Source organism: Balaenoptera musculus, chromosome 2 (assembly GCF_009873245.2).
Source record: "Balaenoptera musculus isolate JJ_BM4_2016_0621 chromosome 2, mBalMus1.pri.v3, whole genome shotgun sequence".
In the NCBI taxonomy this organism is placed as follows: domain Eukaryota; kingdom Metazoa; phylum Chordata; class Mammalia; order Artiodactyla; family Balaenopteridae; genus Balaenoptera; species Balaenoptera musculus.
The window spans coordinates 37,834,056-37,861,320 of NC_045786.1; the positions used below are offsets into that span (position 1 = coordinate 37,834,056).

The 27,265-nt window shown below is 54.5% G+C and overlaps 1 protein-coding gene across 6 annotated transcripts in view; it reads right to left on the reverse strand.

The window, feature by feature from the left end:
- Positions 1-231: 231 nt before the first annotated feature.
- ZNF710 (zinc finger protein 710) overlaps positions 232-27,265 on the reverse strand; it is a 68,569-nt gene continuing 41,535 nt past the window's right edge. For 5 of the 6 annotated variants that reach the window (XM_036845056.1, XM_036845055.1, XM_036845053.1 and 2 more), the window contains 5 exons: positions 11,243-12,731; positions 8,492-8,683; positions 7,830-8,004; positions 3,889-3,981; positions 232-2,591 (listed from right to left, as the gene is read on the reverse strand). In XM_036845056.1, the coding sequence (XP_036700951.1) occupies positions 2,374-2,591; positions 3,889-3,981; positions 7,830-8,004; positions 8,492-8,683; positions 11,243-12,703 (2,139 nt within the window). In that variant the 5' untranslated portion in view covers positions 12,704-12,731 and the 3' untranslated portion in view covers positions 232-2,373. Of the gene's footprint in view, positions 3,982-7,829; positions 8,005-8,491; positions 8,684-11,242; positions 12,732-27,265 lie in introns of all 6 variants that reach the window. The other variant, XM_036845058.1, reaches the window with a different exon arrangement.

Below are 27,265 nucleotides of genomic sequence, written 5' to 3' on the forward strand. Positions count from 1 at the left end.
GCCTAGAGGCAGAAGCCCTCAAAGGGCTGGCGGATTCCCCCAGGGGCTGACCGGGGTGCCTCGGGCCACAGCAGGCCTCTGTCCAGTCAGGGGGCCACGGGGGGGAGGGGACCAGGCAGAAGGCCTGTGGGTTCCCTGGAATTTCCTAGCACGATCTGGCTTCTGTATCCTCTTTTTCATTTTGAGATTGTCACTTCCGATAGAGTACAGTTATATTTTTATTTATTTTTATCTTTGATAGTTTTAACTTTCTAAACGTGCCCAGACCTCTTTATTTGCCTGTTTCTCAGTCCTCAAAACAGGTCCCACACAGTAGCCGCCTCAGCTCTCTTCCCCACGGCTGCCTGGGACTTGGGCCTGGGCCTGTGAGTGGGGCCCTCATGTGGTCCAGGCTAGTGAGTCCCAACTTGGGTTCTTCTTCACCATTCTGTGGAAAAACTTGGAAAAGTAAGTTTATAAAGTTGCTATAAAGCTGAACAGATCCAATTTAAAGGGCTATCCTTTATTCAGGGATTATGTTCTAGTTTTGGTGTTAAAAATGTCCTGGGGAAGAGTTGTGTCTTTTTTTTGGCCGCATGGCTTGCCGGGTCTTAGTTCCCTGACCAGGATCTGCAGTGAAAGCGCGGAGTCCTAACCACTGGACCGCCAGGGAATTCCCGAGTTGTGTCATCTTGACTTGAGAAAATAAAAACTTGGCAACCCAAAGTCCATTTCCCAAATTTGGGTGGGCTCTCATGTATTCTGAAACCCGATAGCTGGGAGCCTTGGTAGCTTTGAGATGGGCTCTAGCTGCCCACCTCCACTGACAGCCGCCGTCTGTGCTAAGACCACTCTTCCTCAGTAATCACTGGACTCCCGGCGCTCTAGGAGGAAAAGCTGGCGTGCTGGCTCTGGCTGGCCCAACTCCTGGGAGGCAGCTCAAGGTTTCCGGCCCCTTCTTCCCCATCAGTAACGAAGGACTGGCAGCTCCCCAGAAGGCACAGGCTCTGAAGCCCAGTCTGGCATCGGGAGCTGGTTTCTGTCCTGGTGGCCTGTTGGTGGGGAAGCGGCTTTTTCTCTTTGAGTGGTGGGAATTCTGGGGCCTTGACCTGTGCCCCTTTCTCACGGGCTTGGAGCTCTGCAGGTGGCCATTCTAGTGCAAAGGATGGGCTGGGGGTCCTCTGGGCCCCCAGAGATGGAAGCCTTGTAGGGAGCTCCTTCTGAGGGAGGGGTGAGGACCAGGTCCCCAAGAAGCACTCGCAGTCACCTCACTAAAGAATATTCATTTATTTATAATTATTGCTAAGTAAACTTCTCTTTTAAACAGGAACATAAAAACACAGTAGGGCTTTGCACAAGTGGAATTTCTAAACAGTTGGTTTGTATACACGTCAAAATAAGTTAGAATGGAATTTGTCCAGGAGTTTCCAAGTCACCCGAGAGGCTGCACGCCTCTTTTGAAAAGGTTGGGGTGGGGTGGGGGGTGAGGACCGGAGCCTTGCCAAGACCACCACCCACCCAGCTCCAATTGTGAGTTGTGCTGCTACCTTCTCTCAGCCTTGCCCAGGTCCAAGGCACAGGGCAGGGGGGGCGTTCAAGTATCGAACCTCGCAGAGGGCTGGTGCTGATGGCGGGGCTGGGGGCAGAGAGGAGAGCCCCACCCTGGGGGCCAGCCCTTCTCTCATGGGTTTCCAAGACCAAGGCCACTGCACTGGCAGGAAAGAGGAGGAGGAGGAGGTACAGGGTTCTTTTTGGTACCAGGGGAGAAAGACGTTGTGGGAAGAGGTAGTTTGCGGGGGATGATGCTTCTGCTCAGCAGGAGAAAATGTCTTCTACAGTGACGGGGTCACTGCCACCTGAGGGTCATCATGGCGGGCACCTGGGAGGCTGGGGGGCCTCGGGGTCTGGAGAGCCACAGTTGGGGCGAGGCTCCCGTGAGCCCCAGCCCTCTTATTTGCTGCTTAGCATGAACTCTAGCAGAGAAGGAAGGGGCACCTGGCTGCCTGATCCCGAGGCTACCTTGTCCTCCCCTCCGTCCTGATCTGAGCCACCCTGAGGCCTGGCTTGGTCCTTCACTAAGGATACAGCCTTGGGGGCGCCTCCCTCCCCAGCCGCTCCCCGCTTCCTGGTTTCTGGGCTGAAGCTGGTGGCTTCACCTCCTGTGCCTTTGGGAATGGCCTTGCCTGCTCCCCTCCACGGAGGCCGCAGGGGGCGAGTGGGTGGGAGTATGGGTGCCCTAGCGTTCCTGAATGGGCTCTTTCACCGCCCTGGGCCTGCAGTCTTCAGTTCCGGGGCAGGAGCTGGCGCAGGGACCGAAGAGATGAGAGCGGGCTGGCGAGCGAGCGAACCATGGGCTGAGCAGGGGCGGCAGCCCGGGCCGCTGCTCTGGGTGGTTCAGAGCAAGTCACTAGCTGGAGGGGCCGGGAGAGGGTGGACGGCCTGCCGGGCTCTGCCTCCTCCTGCCTCTCGCCTTGGCCTCCGGAGGCTCCCTGCCAGCAGCTGAAGCCCCAGGGCCAGACCGACAGTCCCCTCCGAGCCCGAGTCCCGCCAGGGCAGGCCAAGCTGCTCTTGGTTGGGGAGGCACAAAGCACGCACAGCACACAAGAAAGCTTCTGCTGGCAAAAAGAAAATGATCTCCATCAGAAAAGATAATAGGTGACACAGAGTTGGAAAGGAGAAAAATAAATTACCTTCAAAATACCCCCCTTTGCTCAAAAAAACATTTTTTTCCCTCTATGGTCTTCATTTTTCCTTTCTAAATATGTTGCTCTTCCTGGGACCCTGCTGACTCTTGGCTGTCCCCATCCTCAAAATGGATACTTATTAGACCTTAAATAAGAGGAAAACTCCAGGTCCCCACCCCTACATAGGCCGCCCTTGGCCTCCTTGAGGACAGCCCCTCTTGGTCCCCAACGACCCCGTCACCAGTCCCCTCGCTCAAGGGGCCTCCATCTGTCTTTGTTAGTGTGTGTCTGACGCAAGGCATGTCCTGGCTTTGTCGGGGGACCCTGGTGTGGTGCCCCACTTCGAGACAGAACTGGATAAGTTTGCTGAAATCCACTTTAGGGACGCCCACTTCCAAACAGGGCTGTAAGATGGGAGCCTTCTGAGGGTCGGCTGGAGAGGACAGTAGCTGGGGGTTGGGCTACACCCCGCTTTCCTAAGGCCAGGACCAGGCCGCATGCACGCCTGGCTGGAGGAGAGAGCGGGAGGCACCAGGAGGTAGAAGGCAGAGGGCCCTGTCTGGCTGTCCATGGACAGGGTGGGGGAAGGGGCTCTGGGCCTGGGCTTTTCGCAGCCCAGGGGCCTGTGGGCAGTAAGGGTGGGGGGCAAGGCTGACCAGCACAGGAGCTCAAACATCCCTAGAGGCAGAGAGGGTCCAGAGGAGAAACAAGACATGGCTCAAGAGATCTCCCTCCAGCGACAGGACCCCCGAGGAGCCATCAGGATGGCCCTGCCCACACGGGCCGCCCCAGCTCTGCTGGGCCTGGAGAGACTTGAGAACCTATGCCCTTGTGACCTGTCCCCAGACGGCCCCCATCTGCATTTCTCCCACAGCAGCAGGCCAAGGAGACCCGGACCTGGGCCTCCCGTGTTACCCTTCCTTCCCTAGGATGCCTGGGGCCTGTGCCTGGTTCACAGCTGAGGCCAGTAGTACAGTCTCCATTTGGTCTACAAGTCCCTAGTGGTGCAAACGACTGAGTGGGAGGGAGGGCTCAGGACGGTGGGGCAGTAGCTTGTTTTTCAGCTGCAGGAGGTGCAGCCTGCAGCACATGGGTCTCTCCCCACGCCCCACGCCCTCCTTGCCCCGTCCTGGGTGGCCCGGCCTGTGCTATAGCACGTTGTAGTAGGCCATCTCTTTCATGGCCTGTTCGGTGAGGACGCTGGCCTCGGCGCTGCTGTCCACACCGGTGTAGGCGTAGGCGTTCTCCTCGAAGTCCTCGATCTCCTGCTGGCTGTCAAGCTCGGAGGGGTCAGTGCCCGTCAGCTCCATCATGGGGTCTGCAAGAGAGGGCACAGTTAGGCCTGGATGCTGCCTGTGGGAAGAGCCAGTCACTCCCACACGGGAAGCAGAACTAAAGAAGTCATTGCCAGTCATTGCTTCCAAAAGACTCTCAGCTGCCTCCTCTGCCCTCCTGCTCTGGGAGGCCCCCGACTCCCGTGGCTTCTCAAATGTGTGCCGAGTGGGTACAGGCCTGGACTTGAACTCTTGGGGTCATGCCTCTCTTGCACCTCCTAAGTCACTAAGCCTTTATTTATTCTTTGCAACATTACTCATTAGTCCCCTTTGCCATATGAAAGCCTCCTGTACTATATCATGTGTGCAGCACCACTCGTTTGGCACCTACTGTATGCCAGGCACTTCACATATATCATCTCATGAATGCTCACAGCAACCCCATTTAGGAGATCAAAAGGAAGTTCAGAGAGGTTAATCAGCTTGCCAAAGGGCACCCAGCAAGTGCTGTTGTTTTGATCCACTGTGCAACTCCACCTCACTTGGCTGGAGGGAGCTGTTTCTCCTCTGACCTGGTGCCAGTTCTACCCAGTGGTATCCTCAGGCCTAGCTCTCCAAGGCCAAGCACTCATGGTAGGTTAACAAAGACGATGAGATAAAAACTCTAAGAGGCCTCTTGTAATTTTATCAAATTGAAATCTTTTATAAAGCTCTTACTGTTGGAACAAAAGCCAGATAGAAAACTCCACAAAGGAGCCTGGGTGGGGCTGCCTTCCAATGAATTATGGAGGGAGGGAGGCCCAGGGTGTGACCTGGGGACCTGGGAGTCTTGCTGGCAGGGACTGTGGCTGAGCCCCAGTGTGCATTCTGCCCCTGTCCACCTGGGAGATGCGATGTGTTAGAGGAGAAATGGACCCCAGCCCAGGGGTAGCCCTGATGAGTCTAAGGCAGGGTTTTCCAACCTTGGCATTATTAACATCTTGGGCCATAATTCTTTGTTGTGGGGGACTGTCCTGTGCATTGTAGGATGCTTTCCAGCATCCCTGGCCTCTACCAGCGAGATGCCAGTAGCATTGCCCCCGCTGTGACAACCAAATGTCTCTAGACATGGCCAAATGTCCCCTGGGGGGCAAACTCACCCCCAGTTGAGAACCACTGGTTGAAGGGTAATCCCACTCATTGCCAATGAGTGGCTCAGGATTAGGGATGGGACCCAATTCTGGCCAGTGAATCATGAGGAAAGGCCTGCTAGTGAGTTCTTAGAATGTTCTTATTAGTTTCACAGAGCAAAGGAGAGCAGGCTCTTACTCTTCCAATGGAGGTGAACAAGGAAGCATATTGCCCTAAAGGCCACTGGCAGCTATTCTGCGACCATGAGGAGAAGCACAGCTAATAATGTGGACAGACAGAGGGAGCCTCACCCTGTCATTGTTGAGGGGCTGAATCAGCCAACTTTGAAGATAGCCTGGACTGCAAGTCATTTCTTAATTTATTTCCTTATTGTTTAAACCAGTCTGAATGGGGTGTCTCTTACTTGTGCCCATAGCATCTGACTTTATAAAATGAGGCCAGCTGTACCAAATCTCTCTTTTTTTTTTTTTTTTTGTGGCCACACCACACGGCTTGGGGATCTTAGTCCCCACCAGGGATCAAACACCGGCCCTGGGCAGTGAGAGCATGGAGTCCTAACCACTTGACCTCCAGGGAGTTCCGCAGCTGTACCAAATCTTATAGCCCTAGGCACTTTCTTCCTCAATCCTAGTGCCCAACCTTCATACCATATAGTTGATTAAAACACAAGCTAAATAAAGACCCTGGGAAAATTCTACCTCTGGGTCTCTTATCCTCCCAACCTCCCTTTATTAACTCTATTGGCCTGTCCAGCTGGCCCCAGGGAATTACTCTGTACCATTTTTTACAAAGGACGTTGATCTACCTCCTGAATTACAGTCCTATAGTTTATGGGTGGTTCCATCTAGACTGTATGCTGCCTTCCTCCTGCACAAGTGTCAAGCCTGAGCTTCTCAGACCAAGGTCATACGTGAGTGGGGGTGACTTGGGCCCCAGCCATTCCCGTGCCCAATCCCTGCTTTACTTCTGTCATCTGGTACAATCAGGAACAAAGCAACCCTAGGCATCCCTGGTCACTGACCTCAGGTGGAAAAAGCTTAGGCCTTAACCAACCCCTGGGAGCGAGGGTGTGCAGGGACAGCTACTTCCAAAAGACCAGTCCTGCTCTGGTCCCTCCTGGTGGGTTAGCTACCTGGCAGGTCCACTAGAGTATTGGCTCTCAAACTCTACTGCGCATAGAATGAACTAGGGTGCTTAAAAAAAAAGGCCGGATCCTGGGCCACACGCCAGATCAGTTACATTCGAATCGCTGTGGTTGAGACTCTGGCATCAGCATTTAAAAAATTCTCAAAGTGATTCCAATGTGCAGCCAAGTTTGAGAACAGTTCTCTAGAGTCTAGGTCAGAAGTTCTCAAAGTGAGGTTCCTGACCAACAGCTTCGGTTTGACCTAGGGAACTTGTTGGAAATGCAAATGATCCGACCCTACCCCAGACCTACAGAATCAGAAGCTCTGAAGGTGGGACCCAGCAATTTGTTTTAACAAGACTGGAGTGATTCTCATGCTCCCTTGCTCAGGTTTGAAAACCATCACTTTATTCAATGCTTCTCAAACTTTCCGGTGCAAACAAATCACCAGGGGATCTTTTGGAAATGCAGATCCTGATTCAGCAGGTCTGCGGTAGGGTGGAGCCCGCAGTTCTAGCAAGATCCCAGGTGATGCCAACACTGCTGGTCCTAGAACCACATTTTGGGTAAGAAGGGGCTACAGAGCATCTATATGCAGCCAACAGCGTTTCACCCTCACCCAGAGTACTGATTGACACCTGTTTCTGCCAGAACACCTCCGGCCATTCACCGCTCCAAAACTAAATCAGGGTTATTGCAGCATTCCCCAGCATCTGATTGACTCCTAGTAAGTAATCTCACATGGCAAGTCAACTCACCCGGTGATTGTTGGGGCACATTCCCAGCTAATTTGTCTCAGAAGGAGCACCAGAAAGTCAAATAGCTCCAGACTATACAAGGAACCTTCTTGAAGTGTGGTTGGCTTCTCCTTCCTATAGGATCTCTAAAGTGCCTCCTCCCCATGAGAGGCCAGAGCGACTACAGTTCTTCCACTACTGACCAGTGTTGAGGGGAGAGGCTATCACTAACATGTAGGGATGTTATAACCAACAGCCAATGAAACCTCCACCAACTGCAGAGGTAAGGACACTTCTCCTGAGTATGTGGGCTACATTCTTTTTGGCAGGCACTATGAAGAATGTGACTGATTGTATATCCCTTTTTGCCTTGGTAACTAGGAAGCTCAGGGCTCCCCTCTGCATGCCCATAGGACCTCCCATGGTGTACTTGGGGTTGTGACCTCACTTGGCTCTCCCTTATCTTTACAGTTGCCATTTTTCCTTTTGTTACTTTCTTTCCCATCCATTTTTTAAAAATGTCATCTCTCAGTAATGATCTTGCATGAGTTACCTAACTTCTCTGTCCTTCAGTGTCTGCGTCTGTAAAATGGCGATAATAACAGAGCCAACCTCACTGTGAGGGTTACATGAGTTAATAAAGGCCTGGCACACAGCACTCAACAAATTATTTTTATTATTGTTTATGTAAGCCCTTGTAAGTCCTCTGAAGAATACACAAATATCCCATCATTATCACCATGGTGGCCCTCCAGGGTGCCCCCTCTCCAGACCTGAGCCCACCCCAATGAGGTCTCAGGCCTGGCCAGCCTCCCCACTCCCCTCATTGGACAGGAGGCTCCTGCGTGTGCCATGACAGTACCGCTCCTGCTCTGTCCACTGCGTGTGGCCCACCCACCTTGGCTGTCCAGGCCGATGTCCATGACGCCGTGCTTGACCTTCATGTGCCGGCTCAGGTTGCCCTTGAGGTTAAACTTGCTGGAGCAGTAGGGGCACTTGAAGGGCTTGCTGCCCGCGTGCAGGTGCATGTGGCCCAGCAGGTTGTACATGCGGTTGAAGGACTTCCCGCACACCTGAAACACACCCCACCCGGCCTCATCAGCCCGGGAACCCGCGCTCTCCGGACCCCCAGCCACTCCTACCTCCATGGCTGGGCCGGAATCCCATCGGCTGTGGACAGCACTCGCTTCATCCTTTCCTATGTGACCCCAGAGGCCGAGGACTGAGCCACTCCCTGCTGGTCACCGTTCCTGTGCGTCTGCCCCACAGTCCCTGAGCTGAAGCTGTCAGAAACCCAGGGCTCGGATCTCCGGATGCACTGAGTCTCGGGCCGGGGCTCTTTCCCTGCGGCTGCACCGTGACCTTCACCCCCTCCTCCAATTCTCAAAAAACAACCTCAGTAGCTTGTAGGACCTGAACCCTCACCGCCCACCCCAACCCCCAGAGTCCAGGCAGTTTCACCCAACCAGGGCTCCCTTGCCCACACCGGGTCCCGGCTGCTGCCGTCATGCTGAGGCCACTCATGGGGAAGTCCCACCTCGGGGCCCGAAGGCCCGGTACCTTGCATTTGAATGGCTTCACGGGCGAGTGTACAATCATGTGGGTCTTGAGGGTCTGCTTCTGCACGAAGGTCTTGAAGCAGATGTGGCACTGGTAGGGCCGAACGCTGGTATGGATCAGCATGTGCCGCTTCATGTTTGCCTGCAGGGTGAACTCCCGGCCACACACCTCGCACTTGAACTCCTTCACACCCTGTGGGGGGTGGGAGCGATGGTCAGGGCCACACAATGGACACAGGCTCTGGAAGTGCGTGTGTGTGTGTGTGTGTGTGTGTGTGTACCACAGGGTCAGAGCTTCTGGGAAATGACTTCCTGGGGACGTTCCAAACAGGGGCCACTTGTTTGAAATGCCCGGGAGGATGCTGGGGAAGAACCATTTACTCTGGAAAGCATTCCAGTGATAGGGAGAGTGATTGGCTGGGTCTTATTGTTCTGACCCATACACCTGCTGTCTCCTGCCCAACAGGGCAGGTGGATTTGTAGGTCTGTACCAGGGCACCGAGGCAAGCGTCTTCGTTTGCACGTTAATTAATTCATTCATTCATCAACCATTTACCAGGCACCTGCTATAAGCCAGCATCACATCAGGCACCAGGGGCCTGTGGCCAAGAAGACACATCCATAGCCTGGGGGCCTGGATGGCTTCCTGAGATCAAGATGCATGTATATATTTTTCACCTCAGTGCTGTCTCTCAGTGGTCTGTTCGGTTCACAGACCCCTTTGAGAGTATGATTAAAGGTATGAGCACCCCAGGAAAAATGACAAAACACTTAGGTCTGTGTAGGATTTAAAGAGTTCTCAAACCTTGGAGCCCATCCACGACCCCTGAGCGTGTATTCTAAGCTTCTCTTGTGATAAGAACAACCTGTAGCTCTTGTTGAACATAAAGCCTCTCAGGCCCCGCCTTGGAGATTCAAATTCCCATGAATTTTTAATCCCAACGGGTTCCGCAGGTGATTCTTATCACTGATGGACTTTGGGACACAGCCCCAGGAGACAAAGATTCCAAGGGAAAACCCTCTGGTTTGGATGGTCAACATGCTTTTCCATGGTCTGGAGGTGACCCCCAGAGCAGGACAGGGTGCTGTGTGCACAGGAAGCACAATGTATTGTCTGGGGAGGAAAGTGAGGACAAAAGTTCCTAGAACCCCAGTAATTTAGTAGAACTCCAGTGGCACAGACACATTTCTGTGGTCACAGCTGCTGTCCCAACTGCTTGTTTGGTACAAAGTTTCATGTTATAATTTAATGGTTCCGTGTCTATTTCTCTCAGCAGACAGGCTGTGTCTCCTGTCTTGTATGCTTGTTTGACAGAGCGAAGATGATGTGTATGACCACGAGGGGGCCCTGCCCTTTGGGAGTATAAGGGCATGGTGTGCGCATGTGTAAACTGAGGCTGATAATGGGAATGTTTTCAATTTTATCAGCCTTTGATTTTTGCTTTCGCCTTTTCTTCACAGTATTATTTCTCTTTTAACACTTTGTGGACTTGTGGGGATTTTTAAGTCTCCTAGTAGAGGAGAAAGATGGCAAATATATAGCACGTGTACTTATCACTTTGCACTCTCCCCACCCTCAACCCCCTGCAACCCCCAACTCCCCGCAGGCATAAAGAATCAATCATCTGGTTTTACAGCTGAGCCCAGATTCAGCTTCAGAATCCTTCTTAACATTACACTCTCGGTAGCTACACCAATTGAATGAGGAGCACCTGCAATGAAACCTAAGAATCATCTCTGCTCCAGCAGAAAGAGTTCCCAGGGCTGGGAAAGGCTGGATTCTCGGCCTGGCAGGCTGTTTCTTCCCTACTCACTGTAGTGTCCACTGTGAGAGATAAGGACATGAGTTTGACCTGGAGTGGCTCTAAGGCCGCAATTATGGAGAGTGGCAGCTCTAGGCTGCTTCAAAGAGCTCAGCTTCAAAGAGTGAAGTTGGTTGGATTTGGGGTGGAAACCATGGGGCAGGACAAGTGCCAGAGTGGGACTGTGGGACCTGAGAGGCCTCATTCCCCGTCTGGACGTAAGAGCCTCCCAAAGGAGGTGACGTTGGCTGAAAGGCAGGGTGGCCAGTGGCCTGAAGGAAGAGGAAGGTCGGGGAGAACTGGTCAAGTTTATGTCTAGGGACACAGTGGAAAAGGACAGCGTTGCTCCACCTTCTGTCCCCACAAGCCACTTTGCTTCGTTTTGTCATATTCTAGAACCAATTGTACTTTTCCATAGCAAATATTTTTCCTTACATCTATTCCCTTTTAAAATGAAATATATTTAGCATTTTCCTAAAGGGAAGGCACACAGCTTTTGATAGACTCGTGTAATTACAAGGAGCAAAGGAAGCCCTCTGAGCTTCTGACCATCTATCTCGTCCACCTCCCTGTGGCATCCTGGCCTCTCTCCGGCCTCCGTCCTTCCAGCCACAAGATAGAGAATCAGCGATTCTCCAACTGTGCTCCTTGGGTCCTGCAGGGATTCCTCAAACATTTCAGTTAAAAAGTTTTAAAATGAGTCAAGTTTTACTATTTAAAAAACTAATTTCAATTACATTTTTTTCTAACACTCATCAAAAAAATATAACTATATAAATGAGAGATGTTCACCACCTAAATGATCTCAGGCAGCGCTTTGGGAAGCCCTGGATGAAAGCATGGCAGGAGGAGAGGGCAGAGCCTCAGGCCTGGGGCCAAGCCCCCAGGGGGAGGCGGTGGGAGACCCCAGGGGCCGGGGCTTTGTTGGGGGAGGCGTGTGGCGTCCTTACCTTGTGGGTGAGCGAGTGTTGCTTGAGGTGGTGGATCTGGCTGAACTCCATGCCGCACTCGGTGCACACGAAGGGCCGCACGTTCTGGTGCTTGAGCATGTGGTTCTGCAGCTGGCTGCGGTAGTGGAAGGACTTGTCACACTCGAGGCACTGGTAGAGGGTGGGGCCCTGATGGGAGGCCAGGTGGCGCTTGAGCTGGGTCAGGGTGGAGAAGTCCAGGCCGCACTCGACGCAGACGTGGCAGCGGCCGCTCTCGTGCTTCACCTCGTGGGCCTTGAGCTCGCTGGGGTAGGCGAAGCCGCGGCCGCAGAAGTGGCAGCTATAGGGCTTGACCTCCGAGTGCAGCAGCATGTGGCGCTTGAGGTGGCTGGTCTGCGTGAAGGCCTTCTGGCACACCTGGCACTTGTGTGGCCGGGTGCCCTGGTGCGTCAGCAGGTGTGTCTGCAAGTGGCTGGGCTGCTTGAAGAGCTTGCTGCAGTGCGGGCACGAGTGCGGCTTGATGCCGTTGTGGCCCAGGATGTGCGTCACCAGGTTGTACTTGGATGTGTAGGACTTCTCGCACATGCGGCACTGCCAGCGCTTCTGACGGTCGCCTGCCTCCACCAGGTACGAGTCGTCGATCTGCACGTTGATGTCCAGCCGGTCCAGCTGGGCCTTCTTGTGGCGTTCCACCGTCGAGCCGGCTGCGTCGGCCTCAAACTCGCCTGCCTCCTGCCACACGAAGCCCTGTTCTGGCTTCACGGGCTCCGGGGACTCCATGGTGGGGGCCTCAGGGTCGCTCAGGGGGGCCAGGTGCGGCGGCTCGAAGCCACACTCCGTGGGCAGGGCCTCCGGCCCGGGCAGCGCCATGCTGGGCTCGGGGAAGCCGTCCCGGGCCGGGTCGGGGAAGTGGGGGTCGAAGGGGGCTACGTCCAGCTCTGGCCGCGGGGTTCGGGGCAGGTGCCGCAGTGTCCGGGGCTTGCGGCTGAAGACGCTGAGGTCGATCATCTTGACGGCGCTGCTCTGCACCAGGGCCTCGCAGCCACCACTGGCCACCTCGGTGGGGGCCTCCGCTGGGCCCGCATCCTTGTCGTCGCCAGGCACGGACACCTCGTAGACCTCCTGCTCCTCCTCCTCCTCCACCTTCTCAAACTTGACCTTGGGCACCAGCCGCACGGGCGGCCGCGTCTTCCGCCGGGTGTGCTTCTCGAAGGCTGCCTCCACCTCCAGCACCTCCTCCTCTGCCGGCTCCTCCAGGGCCTGCCCGTTGCAGGCCAGCTGGTAGACATCGGAGCCCGGGGCCCGGGGCTCCCCCATGGCCGCCCCGGACAGCTCCGGCCCCAGGTCCGGGTAGAAGGCTTCGGCGCTTATGGTGGCTCCAAAGAGCTCATTTTCTGAGACCAGGCCCAGCACGGCGGCCTGAGCCAAGGACAGCACCACCACGGCATCCGTCTGTGTCCCTGAGTCCATGAAGCCCTCCATCCCGTGGCGGCTGGCTAGGAGGGCATCGCTGCAGGAGGAGAAGGGAACATTAGCACTGCCGCTCAATGTTGCGCAGACAGACAGCAGACAGACACACTCAGCAAGGGCTCAGCCAGTTTTGGGTGTGTCTGTCCCTGACGCCTTTCTATTCCTGCCTTGGGAACAGGGCACCGTAATTACGGGGAGCAATGATAACCCTCTGTGTATCTGATCATCTCCATGTCCTCCATCTTCCGGTGGGATCCTGGGTAAGCCCTGCCCTCTTGCTGACCTCAGTCTTCCCATCTGTGAAACAGGGTGGTTGGATTTCCTCAGTGGTTCTCAAACTATGTTCTGCATGTCCTTCAGGAGTTCAAAAAAAAAAAAAAAAATCGGATCCAAAATTGCAAAAAATAAAGATTCTGCTATTTTAAAAACCCATCTACTTAAATGTAATATATACCTCATTCCTTCACATTCAGTAGGCCCACTGGCTTTGTTGCCAAGGTATAATTAATTTTGCACAGACCTTGAGACTGTACAGTGAGGTGTTAAACAACTGTCACCATTTGTAACGGCTTGGCCATGTGAATGTGGTCTTTTGGTTTTTTAAAAAATATATTGGGCAAAAACAAGGCAACACACAAAAATAAATTAGGTGTCGAGGCCGATCTCAGACAGCAGCTACCTCCTGTCAGCCCTGATGCTGAATGACTGTGCCCATCACAACAGGTCACTGTTCTTGATTAGCTAAATGTTAGACATTTAAATACCTAAATTTATACCGAGTAAAATATAGCTTGTGGGGACTTCCCTGGTGGCGCAGTGGTTAAGAATCCACCTGCCAATGCAGGGAACACGGGTTCGAGCCCTGGTCCGGGAAGATCCCACATGCCGTGGAGCAACTAAGCCTGTGCGCCACAACTACTGAGCCTGCGCTCTAGAGCCCGCGAGCCACAACTACTGAAGCCCGTGCACCTGGAGCCCGTGCTCCGCAACAAGAAAAGCCACCACAATGAGAAGCCCGCGCACCGCAACAAAGAGTAGCCCCCGCTCGCCGCAACTAGAGAAAGCCTGCGCACAGCAACGAAGACCCAACGCAGCCAAAAAAAAAAAAAGAGATTAGTGGGTTTAAAAAAAATATATAGCTTGTGTCTGATTTGTACACTGGAATTCCATGTGAGATCTGATTTGAAAGAAGGGCTCCATGATGGCTACCAAGTTTGAGAAAACTGGCTGAAATGAATGCTAAAACTGGCTCCCAGGTTCACAGCTATGCTCTCTGATCCAACAGGTGTTTCTAAAAAAGCCGATGAGTCCACCTATCAGGGTCCAACCCCCAGTGCATCAGCTTCCTGCCTTCCTAGAGGCTCCAGGTGCACCAGTGCCCTCCATGTAGCCCGGCCTTGGCACAGGGATTCTCCCACCCGGGTGCCCTTTCCCCAACCCCGGTGAGCTGCCGGCTCCTCCCACCAGCGCCCCAGGCTTCCCTCAAATTCCCCCTGTTCCCGGGGCTTCCCAGCCCTCCCCGCCAGCCCGGATGTGGAAGGGCCTCCTCCCTGGCCTGGGATACTCATCAGATTGTACCCCGCCTCCGGCTCAGTGCCCGGCACAGCACATCAGAGGCACCCCATAAGGAAGGGGAAAGAAAGACAGGACTGGGGTGGCTCCTGCCTGCCTCGCCGGCTCTTCTCCCAGGGCCAGGGTCAGGTGCATGGCCGGCGGCAGCCCTTCCTCAGGAAACCGGCTCCCGGCCTGGTGTCTCCCTCCCCCCACAGGCCAGAGGAGCTTCCCCTTCCTGAAGCCGGCTAAAAATAAAATACCCCAGGGAGGAATTTAGCCTCCTTGAAACAGACACTAAAGATTAAACTATTAAGCTTAAACCAGGGCTCTCATGGAAGGGGTCAGATGGAAGGAAACCTCTGGGTCCACCTGGAACAGGCTGGGGGGCTAGCCCTGATTCAGAGCCCACCTCCCACCCCCTGCTGGAAAGAGCACCCAACTTGAGCTTGGCCTCAAGTCCCAGCTCTGTCACGTACAAGTGACTAAGCAAAGTCACTTCAAAGTCACTTCTGCGTCTCAGTTTCCCCATCCAAAAATGGGGATGGAAACACCTACCCATGGGAGGGTAGTGAGAGCCCAGAGGTCAGAACGTAGATGAAGGAGGTTAGTTAATTATAAAGCCCTCACCAAATGTAAAGAGTCACTATTATTTATCTGCCCAGATCTCTGCAAGCAGCCTTTTCTGATGAAAACCACAGAGCTAAGAGTCTTCTCCATTCTGGGGCCCAAAATTCGAGCAAAGGTTTGGGTGATTCTGCGACAGCCTCTAGAGACTAAGAACTCATTCATTGATTAGTGCAGCAAATATTTGCTAAATCCCTGCTATGGGTCAGGCCCTGTGCTTGGAGGTGAAAGGGAAATGAGGACACCCCTGGGGTGTCCAGAGATGACCGCTGTGCCCACCGCAGCCCCTGTGGGGGAGCATCTCTGCCTTGGATGGCAGTGGCCCATCTGTCACAGCGCCCAGCAGCACCCAGCAGCAGCCCTCGTGTCTGCTGTGGGTTTGAGAAAACAAGCAGCTCAGCACTTTGTCTAGACTTCCTCAAAGGCAGGGCCAGCAGAGGGGAGGGACTGACCCTCAACAGCGGAGCCTGTGCTAGGACTTGGCCCTGGATTCTAAGTTCAAATCTGGACTATATCCTTTTCTAGCTCAGGTATATCCTGTCACATCCTGAGCCTCAGTTTCCTCATCTCTGCGGAGGGGGATATGGTGCCTGAGTCCTGGGGTGCTGAGGAGATGAGATGAGGGATGCCAGTGGAAATGTTAGTTCCCTCACCTGTGCTTTTCTTCTGGCCCCAGTCCCTGGCACCACCCCTCTTCTGGCAGCTGAAGGGGACGGGAGCAAAGAAACCCATAACATCACTCTACTGGCAGATGAGTCGGCGAAAAAGTCAGCCAGTGTCTGCCTGTGGGAGCTGGAGCTGTGGTCTGCTGTGGTCCCCTACACAGAGGGTGATCATGTAACATTCCATCCCTGTTAGGAGGGACCTTCTAAGAGCGAAAGGGCCACTCCTAAGGCTCACACCAGGATGCCAGGGGCAAGCCGAACCTGCCCTTGGCCACCACGCGTCCCCCTCCTGCAGGGACAGGTGGGAGGTTTTACTTTGGGGCTGAGGACTGGAGCCTGTGCCCGGGTGTAAACGGGGACCTGCCCACAGTCCTTGCTCTCAAGGGGTTCGAGCCCACGTGCGGGGACGCAGAGGTGCCAACAACTAACCACAAAGGTGGTGACTGAGAGCTCACCAGGTCCCAGGAAAGCCATTTAATCCTAAGAACAACCCCATGGGGGCGGCGTGGGGGTGGAGGTAGTGAGCGCCACACTCCACAGCCCAGGAATCTGGGGCATAAGTATCAACAGCAAGCTCAAGAGAGCCCTGGCAGTGAGGGCAGAGCTGGGTCAGCACCTGGGCCCCGCCGCCCATCCCCATCCAGGCTCCGCTGCATCGTCTGTGCAACCTGGGAGGTCACGTCATGGCTCTGAGCCCAGCCTCCTCAGCTCCCACGTGCTGCCCTGCCCCCCTCAGGCTCCCAGGAGCCAGCAGCACAGCACGGGCAAGCCCTGGGCGCACCGCAACGTGAAGCCTCAGACCTGTCCCTGTCTGGCTGGTCCAAGGCTCCGGCCGGACTGGGGAACCGGGGTCCCCCTCGAGAGCAGCCACAGCCCTTCCTTGGGTCTCCACTCAGAAAGCACTTTTTCCTGGGAGCCTCCATCAACCCATCTGCCCATCTGGCGTGTCAGGCCCCTGCTTTCTTTTACTGGATGGATACTTGCCTGACCAGACACATATCACCCTGTAAATACATGTTTAAGGGGCTTATGGGGCTCAGTGTTCACTGGGGCAGCCAGGCAGGCTGTGTGTGTGTGTGTGCTCATGTGTGTAGGAGGGGCTCTGTTTGTTGCGACAGATGAAAGAGGACAGAAGGAAGAACGAAGACAGAGGGAATCTAATTCACCTGCGTTTCACATACGTGTCAGCCCGCCTATCACACACAGGGCCGGGGAGTGGGAAACTGGTGGCTCTGTAGCCCTGGTGCCATTATTCCCCCTTCTCCTGGGCCATCTTTTTGGTCCCCCCCTTCTCAGAGGCCACAACCCTCCCGTTTTATGTCCTGGCACAGGCTGCCCAGGGCAGGACGAGAGCCCGCCAGGTGCGCCCCACCTGTGTGCCAGGGCGGGCCCCACACCTCAAGGCCCCTTTTGTCATCTGCCTGGGCCCCCCGTGGCACCTCCTTTCTCAGGGCAAGGCCTCTCTCTCACCTCTTGTGCCGCGGGTTCAGAACAAAAGCTCTCTACAGTGTCCAAGAGAAAGGGGAGCTCAGACCGCCCAGGGCTCTGCATAGCCTGGAGTATGAGATGAGGGGCCATCAGAGCTGACGCAGCTCGGCCTCCTACCAGGACACCCTCAGTCCCCAGGGTGGAGAGAAAGGAAATGGCAAAGGCAAGGAAATAGAGGAAATGGAATCACTGCCTGATTGTAGCATAAAGACTTGCACTGGGAGTAGGGGGAAGGGAGGCCATAGCAGAAAGAGAGAGAGAGAGAGAGAGAGAGAGAGGGAGAGAGGGAGAGAGGGAGAGAGAAGGGCTGTGGAGGCCAAGAAACAAAAGCAGGGGAGGGGGAGGGGAAGGAGTAGAGTGGAGAGAGGGGAGGGGACTGTGTCGGTGACACCAGAAGCCCAGGGCTGCCCTGTTTCCCAGGGCTTAGCATCACCCCCTCCCAGGCCTGAGCGCCAGGCCAGCCCTGGGGAGTGACCCAAGTCTCATCCCCTGAGGCCCAGCAGGAGGTCTCCCCAACCCAGGCAGGGACTCAGGTCCTCCAGACCTCTCACTGTTGCTTCATCTATTGCTGTACTATGGTTCCTGTAAACAGTGACACAAGCTTGTCAAATGAATTAATGAGTGACTTGCTGTGTGACCCTGGACAAGTCACCTGACCCTTCAGGGTCTTGGTTTCTTCATCTGTAAGATGGGCACAAGAGGCTTCTTGGAACCTTGAGGGCAGGTTAATCCATTGGCTTACCTGCCTGTCTTCCAGGGTCCCCTCCCCAAGACGAGACCTTTTCTCATCCACACTGCTTTAAAAGATCCTTTCCTCTCACTGAGACCCCCTTCAAGCACCAGGGGAGGGTCAGGGAGCTCAGAGTGGCTCTGGAACACAGAGAGTGGGGCAGAGCACTTGAGGCCTGGTCTGGCCTGGGGCTGGCGGGACAGGAGCCACTTGGAAGGAAGAACCAATAGGACCTGGTGACCACCTGGCTATTCTTTGCCTCATGCTCACCACCAGGACATCTCAAACTTAAGACACAGGAATGCTCTGGGGCTTCTGTGAGCCCAGACTTGGGATGTCACCAAGCACCCTGATGACTATTTTTGAGGGCCTAGCAAGTGCCAGGGCCTGCTCCCTGACACAGGCCCCACAGTGCCCTGGGCTTCTGCTGGGGGGGAAAGGTTCGCTTCTTGGCTTTGAATCACCAGGCGACTCTGAGGCTGTGGTCTCCAGTCCTGCCACTGAATCACTGACTCAACACACCTGCCAGGTGCTGGGTGCCATTCTTGGTCGTGGGGATACAGTAGGCAGCACGATAAGCTCCCATCCTCAGGGAGCTGCTCTGAGCGAGCTCAGTCTAAAACCTGAAGCGCCAGGATCTTTGGGAGGTAGGAGGTGCAGCGGTGGGGTCGGGTGGGGACAGGGCCCAGCAGAGCAGCCCCTGGGTCCTGAAAAGCTGAACCCGGAGTGGGACGGAACAGGTAGCTGTGCCCGGGGAGGGGAAAAGGAAGTCCAGGTATGCACACAGCCGTAAAAAAAAAACACAAAACGAAACAAAACAAAAAACCCCCAAAAAACAAACAAAAAAACCACTCACGGGACTTCAACTTATAGCAAAACCACCCTCTTTGTTTCCTCTCATGTCCCCCTGATGGTAGACTTAAGGGTAAACTCTGCTCACATCCCATGAAAGGAAGAGGAAGCGAAAGCAAAAGCTGGAGGTTTGTGCAAACCTCAGAGCTCCTTGCACAGTCTCACTTCTGTCCAGCCCACAAGGCCTCACTCAACTCAGCAGCTCCCAGCAGCTCCGGGCCCAGTGCTGACGAGGCAGCTGGGCTGGGGGTGGGGTGGCCAAGGGGGAAGTGTATGAGTCTCCTCCTTATAGGGACCTCTCTCTGCCTCAGCTTCCCCTTTTCTCTGTGGACAGATTTGCTAAGCCCTGCCTCCAGAGGCCAGAGTGGCTGGGCCACCAACCCACAAACCACAGGAGGACCTGACGTTCGCCATGTATGGCTACTTCCTTTTCCAGATAAGGAAACTGAGGCTCAAGGAGGGGAAGGGACTGGTCCAAGGTCGCACAGTGAAATGCTGGTGAAGCAGGTCTCTGGCCTGGAAGCCCACCCTCAGCCACATGGCCTATAGGATGAAGTTCCCATGCCTTAGCTGACGGCCCAAGGCTGTCCCCAGCCAAGCTCTACCCTCCTTTAACCCTTCCTGTCCCTCTGCATCACACACACACACACAAACACAGACATACATGGAGCTGTTTCCTACCTCGGGGCCTTTGCACAGCCTGACTCCCCTGCCAGGACTTGCCCTTCCCTTGCACTGGGTGAATATCCCTTCATCTTTTCGGAGGCAGTGCCTGCACTGACCGGGAGATATTCCTTAGCCAGGGGCAGGGCGAGGGCCTCTTCCACAGCCTGAGAACACCAGGTTAATTTTACATGTGGCTAGGCTGGGTGCCCAGTTGTTTGGCCAAACACTAATCTCTTGATAGATGTTGCTGTGAGCCACAGAGCAACACATCTACAGTCTGTTGACTTTAGCAGATTACCCTCCTTAATGTGGGCAGGTCTTATCTAATCAGTCGAAGTTTTCAGAGAAAAACGGAAGTTTCCCAGAGAAGAAGGAATTCTGCTTCGAGACTGTTATCACAGAAATCCTGCCTGGGTCTCCAGCCTGCCAGCCTGCCCTGCAGATTTTGGACTTGCCAGCCTCCACAATCGTGTGAGCCAATTCCTTAAAATAAATCTCTCTCTATGTGTATATATCCTGCTGGTTCTGTTTCTCTAGAGAACGCTGATAAAATCATGTTGATTCATAGTTGTATCTGTTTATGGGCCATCTCCCCCACCAGACATCCACCCTAGAGGATGGTGACTGCAGGGGGGGCAGAGAGGGCCCAGCAGGGGAGTGTCCGGAGAGAAAGATGCCAGGGCAGAGAAAGGGGAAGGGAGGAAGCCTAGTCGTCGAGGACCCGGAATGAGTGAATGAATGAATGAATGAGACTGAGGGGAAATCCCTGCCTCCTTGCTGAAGAGTTCTACAAATGCTGGGCTCTTCCCCACCCCCTGACCCATCTCACCTCCAGGACAGTCCCGCCTCCTCCCTGGGGTGGCCTCCAGGCTGCACAGAGAAGGCCCAGGAGCCCTGAGCTCCCTCCAGCCCTATGACAGCGAGGACTGTTCTGAGAGCGCTTCCCCTCCTGGTCTCCCAGGCCTGGGGCACCGAGACCCATCCTGGGAGCCACAGCTCTGCCTCTACAAGCTGAGATGAGTTGGGCTGAGGCGGTCCTGGCTTCCACAGAGCAGCCACTGTGTGAGGGCCCCTCCTCCAGGGAGGTCACAGGGACCCCTAAACCCTAGGAAAGGAGGGATGGAGTCCCCATGGCGAGAGGCACAATCTTGGGCCCACTGTATTCATGAGACCTCTCAATTCAAACTCTTCCAAGGGCAGAGACACTGGCTCCACAGGGTCCGACTGGCATTGTTTGATGAGAGCACCAGTGCCCGGGCCTCACCCCAGGCCAGTTAAACCAGAATCTCTGGGTCTGAAGCCTGGACATCGTATTTCCCGCAAACTCCCCAATTTATTCTAATTCTCGAAATTAACTGGTAAGAGCTGACAAGCACTCTCACGTGACCTGGCCTTGAAGGAGAATGAAGAGTGCCCTCCCCCTGAAGTTGTGACACCTACACCCGATGGGCCCTCTCCTCCCTCTCCCCGTAGGGGTCCCAGGCCCAGCCCAGGGCCCCCATGCAGCAGACCCGCTCCCACCCCCTACACGCCCCCCCGGACCACAGGTGGTTCATACAGGAGTTGAGACCAACAGCCAGGCCGCTGGCCTGCTCCTCCTCACGCCCCAGAGGGATGTGGGCCAAGCAGGTTCCTCTCTTGGAAACGCGGCTGCGCACCAAGCCTTACACTCTCCACCAAAGACCACGTGAAGGCATGCCGTGAGGTGGAGTCGGGACCAGGGGGCAGAGACCCTAAGCAAGCCGGGCCGAGGAGGAGGGAGCAAGTGCGTCCAGAGAAGCAAGCCTGTGGGCTCCTGGGGAGCCCTGGTCCCTGGACGGGGCCAGCCCCTGCTGCTGGCCTGGGGAACCCTCGCTGACCCCTGTGTCCTGAGGAAAACTGGGTGGGTCCCTGATCTGTGTAGAAATGAGCCCAAACTAGCAGGGCATCTGCCACACTGACTGCTGGGGGCAAACGCTGAGCTGCCCGCAGAGCCGCACACGGAGCACATGTCCGCTTCCTGTGGATGCGGGTAAAGGAGTGATGTGATGCCTCTGATTTGAAGTCACCAGGTACCCAGAAGCCGTGGGCCCTGGGTCCTCCTGCCTGACCCCTCACTTTCCACAAAGGAGGAAAGCTGGGCTCTCCCACAGCAGGACAGTGGCCTCACTGAAGGCCCTTTGCCCAGGCCACTTTGGCTGTGTACCCTCGAGGCTAGTCTTAGAATTTTCATCAGCAGGGTTGGAAGGAACTTTAGGGACCCTCCTGTCCAATGCTGTCATTTTACAGATGTGGAAACTGAGGCCCCAAGGCTCCCACCCCACAATGGGGACCAAACTGAGAACTCTTGATTCCCGGTGCATTTCCATCCATCCATCCACATCAAACATGGCAGCCACCCCACACACTTGGGCTCCCCTACCAGGCTGTTGGCCTACATCAAGTCCAGACACATTACCAAAGACCTGTAAGAACTTGCTTGATTGGCCCTTGCTTATGTGGCAACTTCACAGCACTTTGCTTGTCCCCTTACTCATCACCCTCCAGCCACATGGGCTTTCCTCATTTTCTATAACAGACTTTCCTGCATGAGGCCTTTTCACATGCTGTTCCCTGTGCCTAGAATGCTCTTCCTTGTCCCTCATCCTTCAGCTTTCAATCAGGCATCACTTGCTCAGGAACCTTCCCTGACGCCCCTCTCCCCAACCAGGTCTGGTCCCCCAAGTTCTAAGCAATTATAAGGTTAATACTTTTCCTTCCTGGGCTTTATCACAATTTTTAACGACAGATTTAATTGTGTAAGTACTCGCTCAATGTCTGGTGTCCCCATTAGATCACAGACTCTACAAGAGGGCAGAGAACTCGGCCGTGGGCTCACAGTGCATTCCTAGCAGAGTGCACGTACAGAATGAATTGTTGCCCTTTTGAGAACATCCATATTCAAGTGCAAAGAAAAAAGAGGCCCCTTGCTGAGCCCCAGGTGGAAACCCCCAAGTCTGTACTTCCTTTCCCTGAACTTCAGGACTAGTCCCTGTTCCCAGGGGAAGGGACAGCAGGTCTCATGTTTCTGGAAGGCTCTGTGTCTTTCCTCCAATTCCAGAAGCAAAAAGCACATCTATCCTCCAAACAAGTACACTCTGCTGGACCCAAAGATCACCAGCTTAATGTAACAGGGAAAAACAAATAAAACTTGGCCTCACAAGTTCACGGACAAAGATAAGAACCACAAATGAAGGAACAACGGGAGCATTTATTGGGCTTGAACTTTGTCAGGCCCACGTGCAATTTCTAGGCTTCTAGGCAGCCCTCTGGGGTTGGGAGTACCATTTCCGTTTTACGGTTGTGGAAACTGAGGCTTAAAGAGTGGTAGTCCCTGACAGGTAGGGTAGAGAAGACCCCAGCTGGGTCAGCCCCTGGGGGCCCAGGCCCAGCTCTCTCCACCCTACCACCTTTGGGCGAGGATGAGTTTTCTGGGTCGGGTCTTATTCCCTTGCCAACCTCAGTTTCTCCACACCGGGGCCTGATTCAGACCTGGGAGCCCCTCATGTCTTCCCTTCCTCCATCCCGAGCCTTGTCTCAGGCCCCGCCCGCACTGAGCTCTCAGCCCTCTCCATCCTGCCTTCCTCTCCCTCCTTCCGTTTCCGTGGCAACCCCATCCTCCGCTCTGCCACTCGGTCCTGCATTCCCATCTCTTTCTTTCCTCTTTCATCTCTCCCCTCATCGCAGTGTATAGTCCAAATCCCTCCCTGTCCTTTGCTTCTGGTCTCTAGTCCCTTTTACTCGCCTTTTATCTCTTTCAATGTTCTCTTGTCATCTCAGGGCGACATTTATTTATCTCTTTGCTTAAAAAAAAAAAAAAAGAAAGAAAGAAAGGAGAAAAAAAGAAACCCCATTTCATCAGCCCCAGCCTTCTTTCTCTTGGGTTCTCTCCAAGGGCTAGACTCAGACAGATCCCAGAATGGATCCCCTGCCTTGCCACCATGTAGGCCCTCTACTGACCTCACGTACCGCAGGGAGGAAGGAAACACACAGGTGGGAGGTGTCCAGGGGGCGAGGGCTCACTGGGGGAAGGCACCCTAAGGGGCTTGGCCCTGCTTCTCTGAGGCCAGGTTAGGGGAGGTGCCAGAGGCCCCCTCAGGAGAGAACAAGGCCGGACCTAGACTCAGGGCTGAGTGGGGGCCCAGCATCCCTCTGCAGGAATTCACTGCAGTTCAGGGAAAGTCCACGCATACACTGCCCCATGCCCCATACCTCCGCCAGGCTCCACCCTGCCTTGTGTGAATGCATGAATGGGACACAGGCCCTGGCCCAAGGCTGGGGCACATAGCAATGCTCAAGGTACCCAGCTCCCCTCACTCCAAACAGGATAGTGAGATTCACACCCATTCTTCAAAATTCACTCTTTCGCTGTGATCCTAAACAGCCTCTGAGAAAAGGAAGCACCCACTTGTGGGCTCTCCTACCCATGTCTCTGTCTCCACTGTTTAAGGCAGGAGGAAGGGTTGTCAGTTTTTTCTAACTTCTTTTTAGCCATCGTTAACCGAGCTTATACTACCGAACAGGCACACGATCCAGGCCATCCCAGGGAGATGAGCATTTTAATTTTCATTTTACAGATGAGCAAACTGGGGCTTGGGAAAGCTGTTACTTGTCCAAGTCACAGAGCCAATAGGAGGTAAAGGTGGGATCTGAGCAGGTTAAAATCATGCTCTTCCCCTTTTTCTTTCCTTCGTCCTGTGTTCCCCGGACGGGAGGGTCACTCCAATCCCGAGCCCAGCCTCCCCAGCCCCTGCCTTCTACATTTCTGTGTTTAATCTGGAGTGATCAGAAGTGACAAGAGAAACAGATTTACCACAGAAAACAAAGCAAGCCGATTGTGGCTGGGGCCCCAGTGTCTCAAAGTGACAGAGAGAACACAGGGGCTGGTGGAAAATGGTATCAAGTCCCCTGGGAAACCAAAACCACATGGAGAAGAAAGGGGTCCTGGACCTTCGGGAGCCCCACAGGCAGTGTGAGCGCCTGCTGGAGCTGTTATGTGTTGTGGACCAGGGGGGAAGTATCAGTGGCCGCTAAGTCCTGGGACCCAAAGGCCCCCCTGGAGTAGCCCCGGCCAGCCCTGTCAGGGGCGGCTGGCAAGGCCCGGCCCCAGGACGCAGCAAAGCCCAGGAACCCAGGCCTGCCGAGCCCAGGGAGGTGTCAATGACACGACAGCTCTGCTTCTCCCCTGAAAGGCTGGCTTAGCACCTCAGCAACTCTGGGAGCAGGGTCTGAGGAGGAAGAGGTGGGAAGCAACAGAGGGGGAGGGGGAACGGGGAAGGACAGCCCCTCACTCCACAAACGAACAGAGTGGAAAGGAACCCAGCTCTCGGTCTGGCAGGCCTGGCCGGCCTCCCCATCTCCGCCACATGTGAGCTGGGAGGCCTTGGGCAAGTTCCTCAAGCTCCCTGGGACTTGGTTTCCTTGCTGTTAAGATGGGGACAGTGATATGAAAAGGATCCATCACACACTGAGCCCTTCCTTCTGGACAGGCTTGTGCCTGATGAAATCACGTACAGGAAGCATGACATCTTGATAACAAACCCACTTTACAGAGGAGGAAACCAAGGCATAGAGGAGTTGAGTGACTCATCCAAGGTCACCAGATACACGAGAGGAGTAAGTGGAGTTTGGGTTTCATTCTTGGGTCAACTTAAGTGCTCTTTAAGGTAAAGGAAATAAGGGAAATACAGGTATCCATGGGGAATAGGTTCCAGGACCCCGGTGGATACCAAAATCTGCAAATGTTTAAGTCCCGTATATAAACTGGTGTAGTACAGTCAGCCCGACTGCGACGAGTTTGATAACAAGGCTGGTGCATAGTAAGGACTCAATTGCTGGGAGCTGTCGCTATTGTTATCATTCTGTTCATCATCCACTCCCCGGGCCAGGCTGGTGCTGGCTGCTGGAGGGACACAAAGATCCCTGCTCTCAGGGACCTCACATTTTGGTTAGAGAGACAAGACTAAGAGCCACGAAACAGGACAGCAAGGTATCAGAGAAGAAATAAGCACAAAATGCATGGGGTACCACAAAAGGACAGAGTAACCGCTTTTTTTTTTTTTAATTTAAGGGGTCAGGGACATTCTTGCATGTCAACCAGCACTTTGGGAGTCAACAGAGACTCAGAGCATGGGCTGCGGGGGTCCAGCCCCACCCCCTTACACACTGGTTTGGGTGAGCCTCGGTCCCCTCATCTGTAACACCGAATGATGGTCCCACTTCCCAGAGCTGAGCCCGTTAGCCCAATGAGCACGATCTGTGGTACGCAGTACACAAAGGTTGTGCGGAGGGGATGGGGAAGCCTAGAGACGGGAGAACCTGGCTGGGAAGCCCCCTCCCCCATCTGACGCAGCCAGAGATGAAGGGAAGGTAAAAATGCAGAAGAGCAGTGGGCCGAGAACAGCCGAGGAGTGTGGCCTGGCCTCTCCTCTCTCACAGCAGCCAGCGTGATTCATCCCCGGCCTCCATCCCAGCAGCGTCCCTGGCAGCGTCTGCCTCCTGAAGCTGATGCTGTAATCAACATTTATTTTGCAGTCACCCACACACCCAAGTCGAGTACGGATTTATGCCAGGAGAGGAGTAAAGAATGCCTCTCTCATTCACGTAATGCCTCCATGTATCTCCTGAGGGGAGGGACAGCTGGGGAAACATTTAGGCTGAGTGTACACACGCAGACCTCAGACGCATACAGCTGTCCATGCAAGCTATCATCAGCGGCAAGCAGGAACACCGTGCAGCCCATTCTTTCCTTAGTCACCTAACGAACCACACTTTCACACGGTGAGATGTGGGTCAGGACCCACATGATGGGTGGATGCCCGTGGTCTTGAGTACTTTGCAGTCCAGCCGGGAGGATGCATGTGGGGGCATGGGGCAGCCCATGATGCAGACATGAGATAAGAGGTTCAGGGGAGACTGCGGAGAGAAGGCAGGGGGAAGAGGACGGGGGCACTGCAGACAGGCCCTGCTGGGGTCTGTACACTACCAGGAGCTAACAGGGAGGGGGAATCTCATCCGCAGGCTGGACGAGAGGTGGGAGGAGAACCGGAGGGCAGTGGGGCTCGGGAGGGCCTTGAGGGCAGGTCCCTGGAGGAGGGTGGGTCCACAGACATCAGAGGAGAAGGTGGTCAGGGTGGCCACCTCAGCCCAGAGTGGGAACTGGTTTCCTCTTTGATCTGGATCATAAAGGATGACACTGAAGCCCATTAGAAGACCTCACCTTGGGACTTCCCTGGTAGTCCAGCAGTTAAGACTCCACGCTCCCAATGCAGGGGGCCGGGGTTTGATCCCTGGTCAGGGATCCATGCCGCAACTAAGAGCCTGCACGCTGCAGCTAAGACCCGGCACACTGAAGCCAAATATATATATATATAAAGAAGAACTCACCTGCAGAAGGCTGAGCTCTGGGCCATGTGTCCCCAGCCGCTAAAATTCAAATGCATGTGGTGTGTGACCCAAAGGCCAAAATGATTTAAATGGAGGTGACCATTATAAAATAAGCAAATTGTCTGGCCATCGCTAGAGATGTCTGCGGTGGACTTGGAAGGTTTCCTCACCACTCTCCCTGTGGTGGGGACAGCCTGTGGGGTTGAGGGTCCTCAGGGCAGGCCGTGGAATGCAGGGTGGGGCCCCTTGGCTGAGGGCAGCAGGAAGGTCTGGAGTGAGCTAGGCCACTTCCTGGCTGTAAGTCCTTGAGCAAGTTGCTTCATCTCTCAGAGCCTCAGATCCCTCAACTGTAAAATGGGAATGACAGCTGCCTTTCCCACAGGATGGCCAAGATGATGTGAGTGAAAGTACCTGGCACAGGTGCTGCCATTTGATAAATTGTAATTTTTCGCTTTTACCGTTGCAACGTATGTAAACACACGATGTGAATCACCTACGGCCCCGAAATATTTGATATATTCTTACTGTCACTAAAAATATCTGTCATAAATCCCACAAAGGAGTGATAAGTGCATGAACATTTGGAAAAAG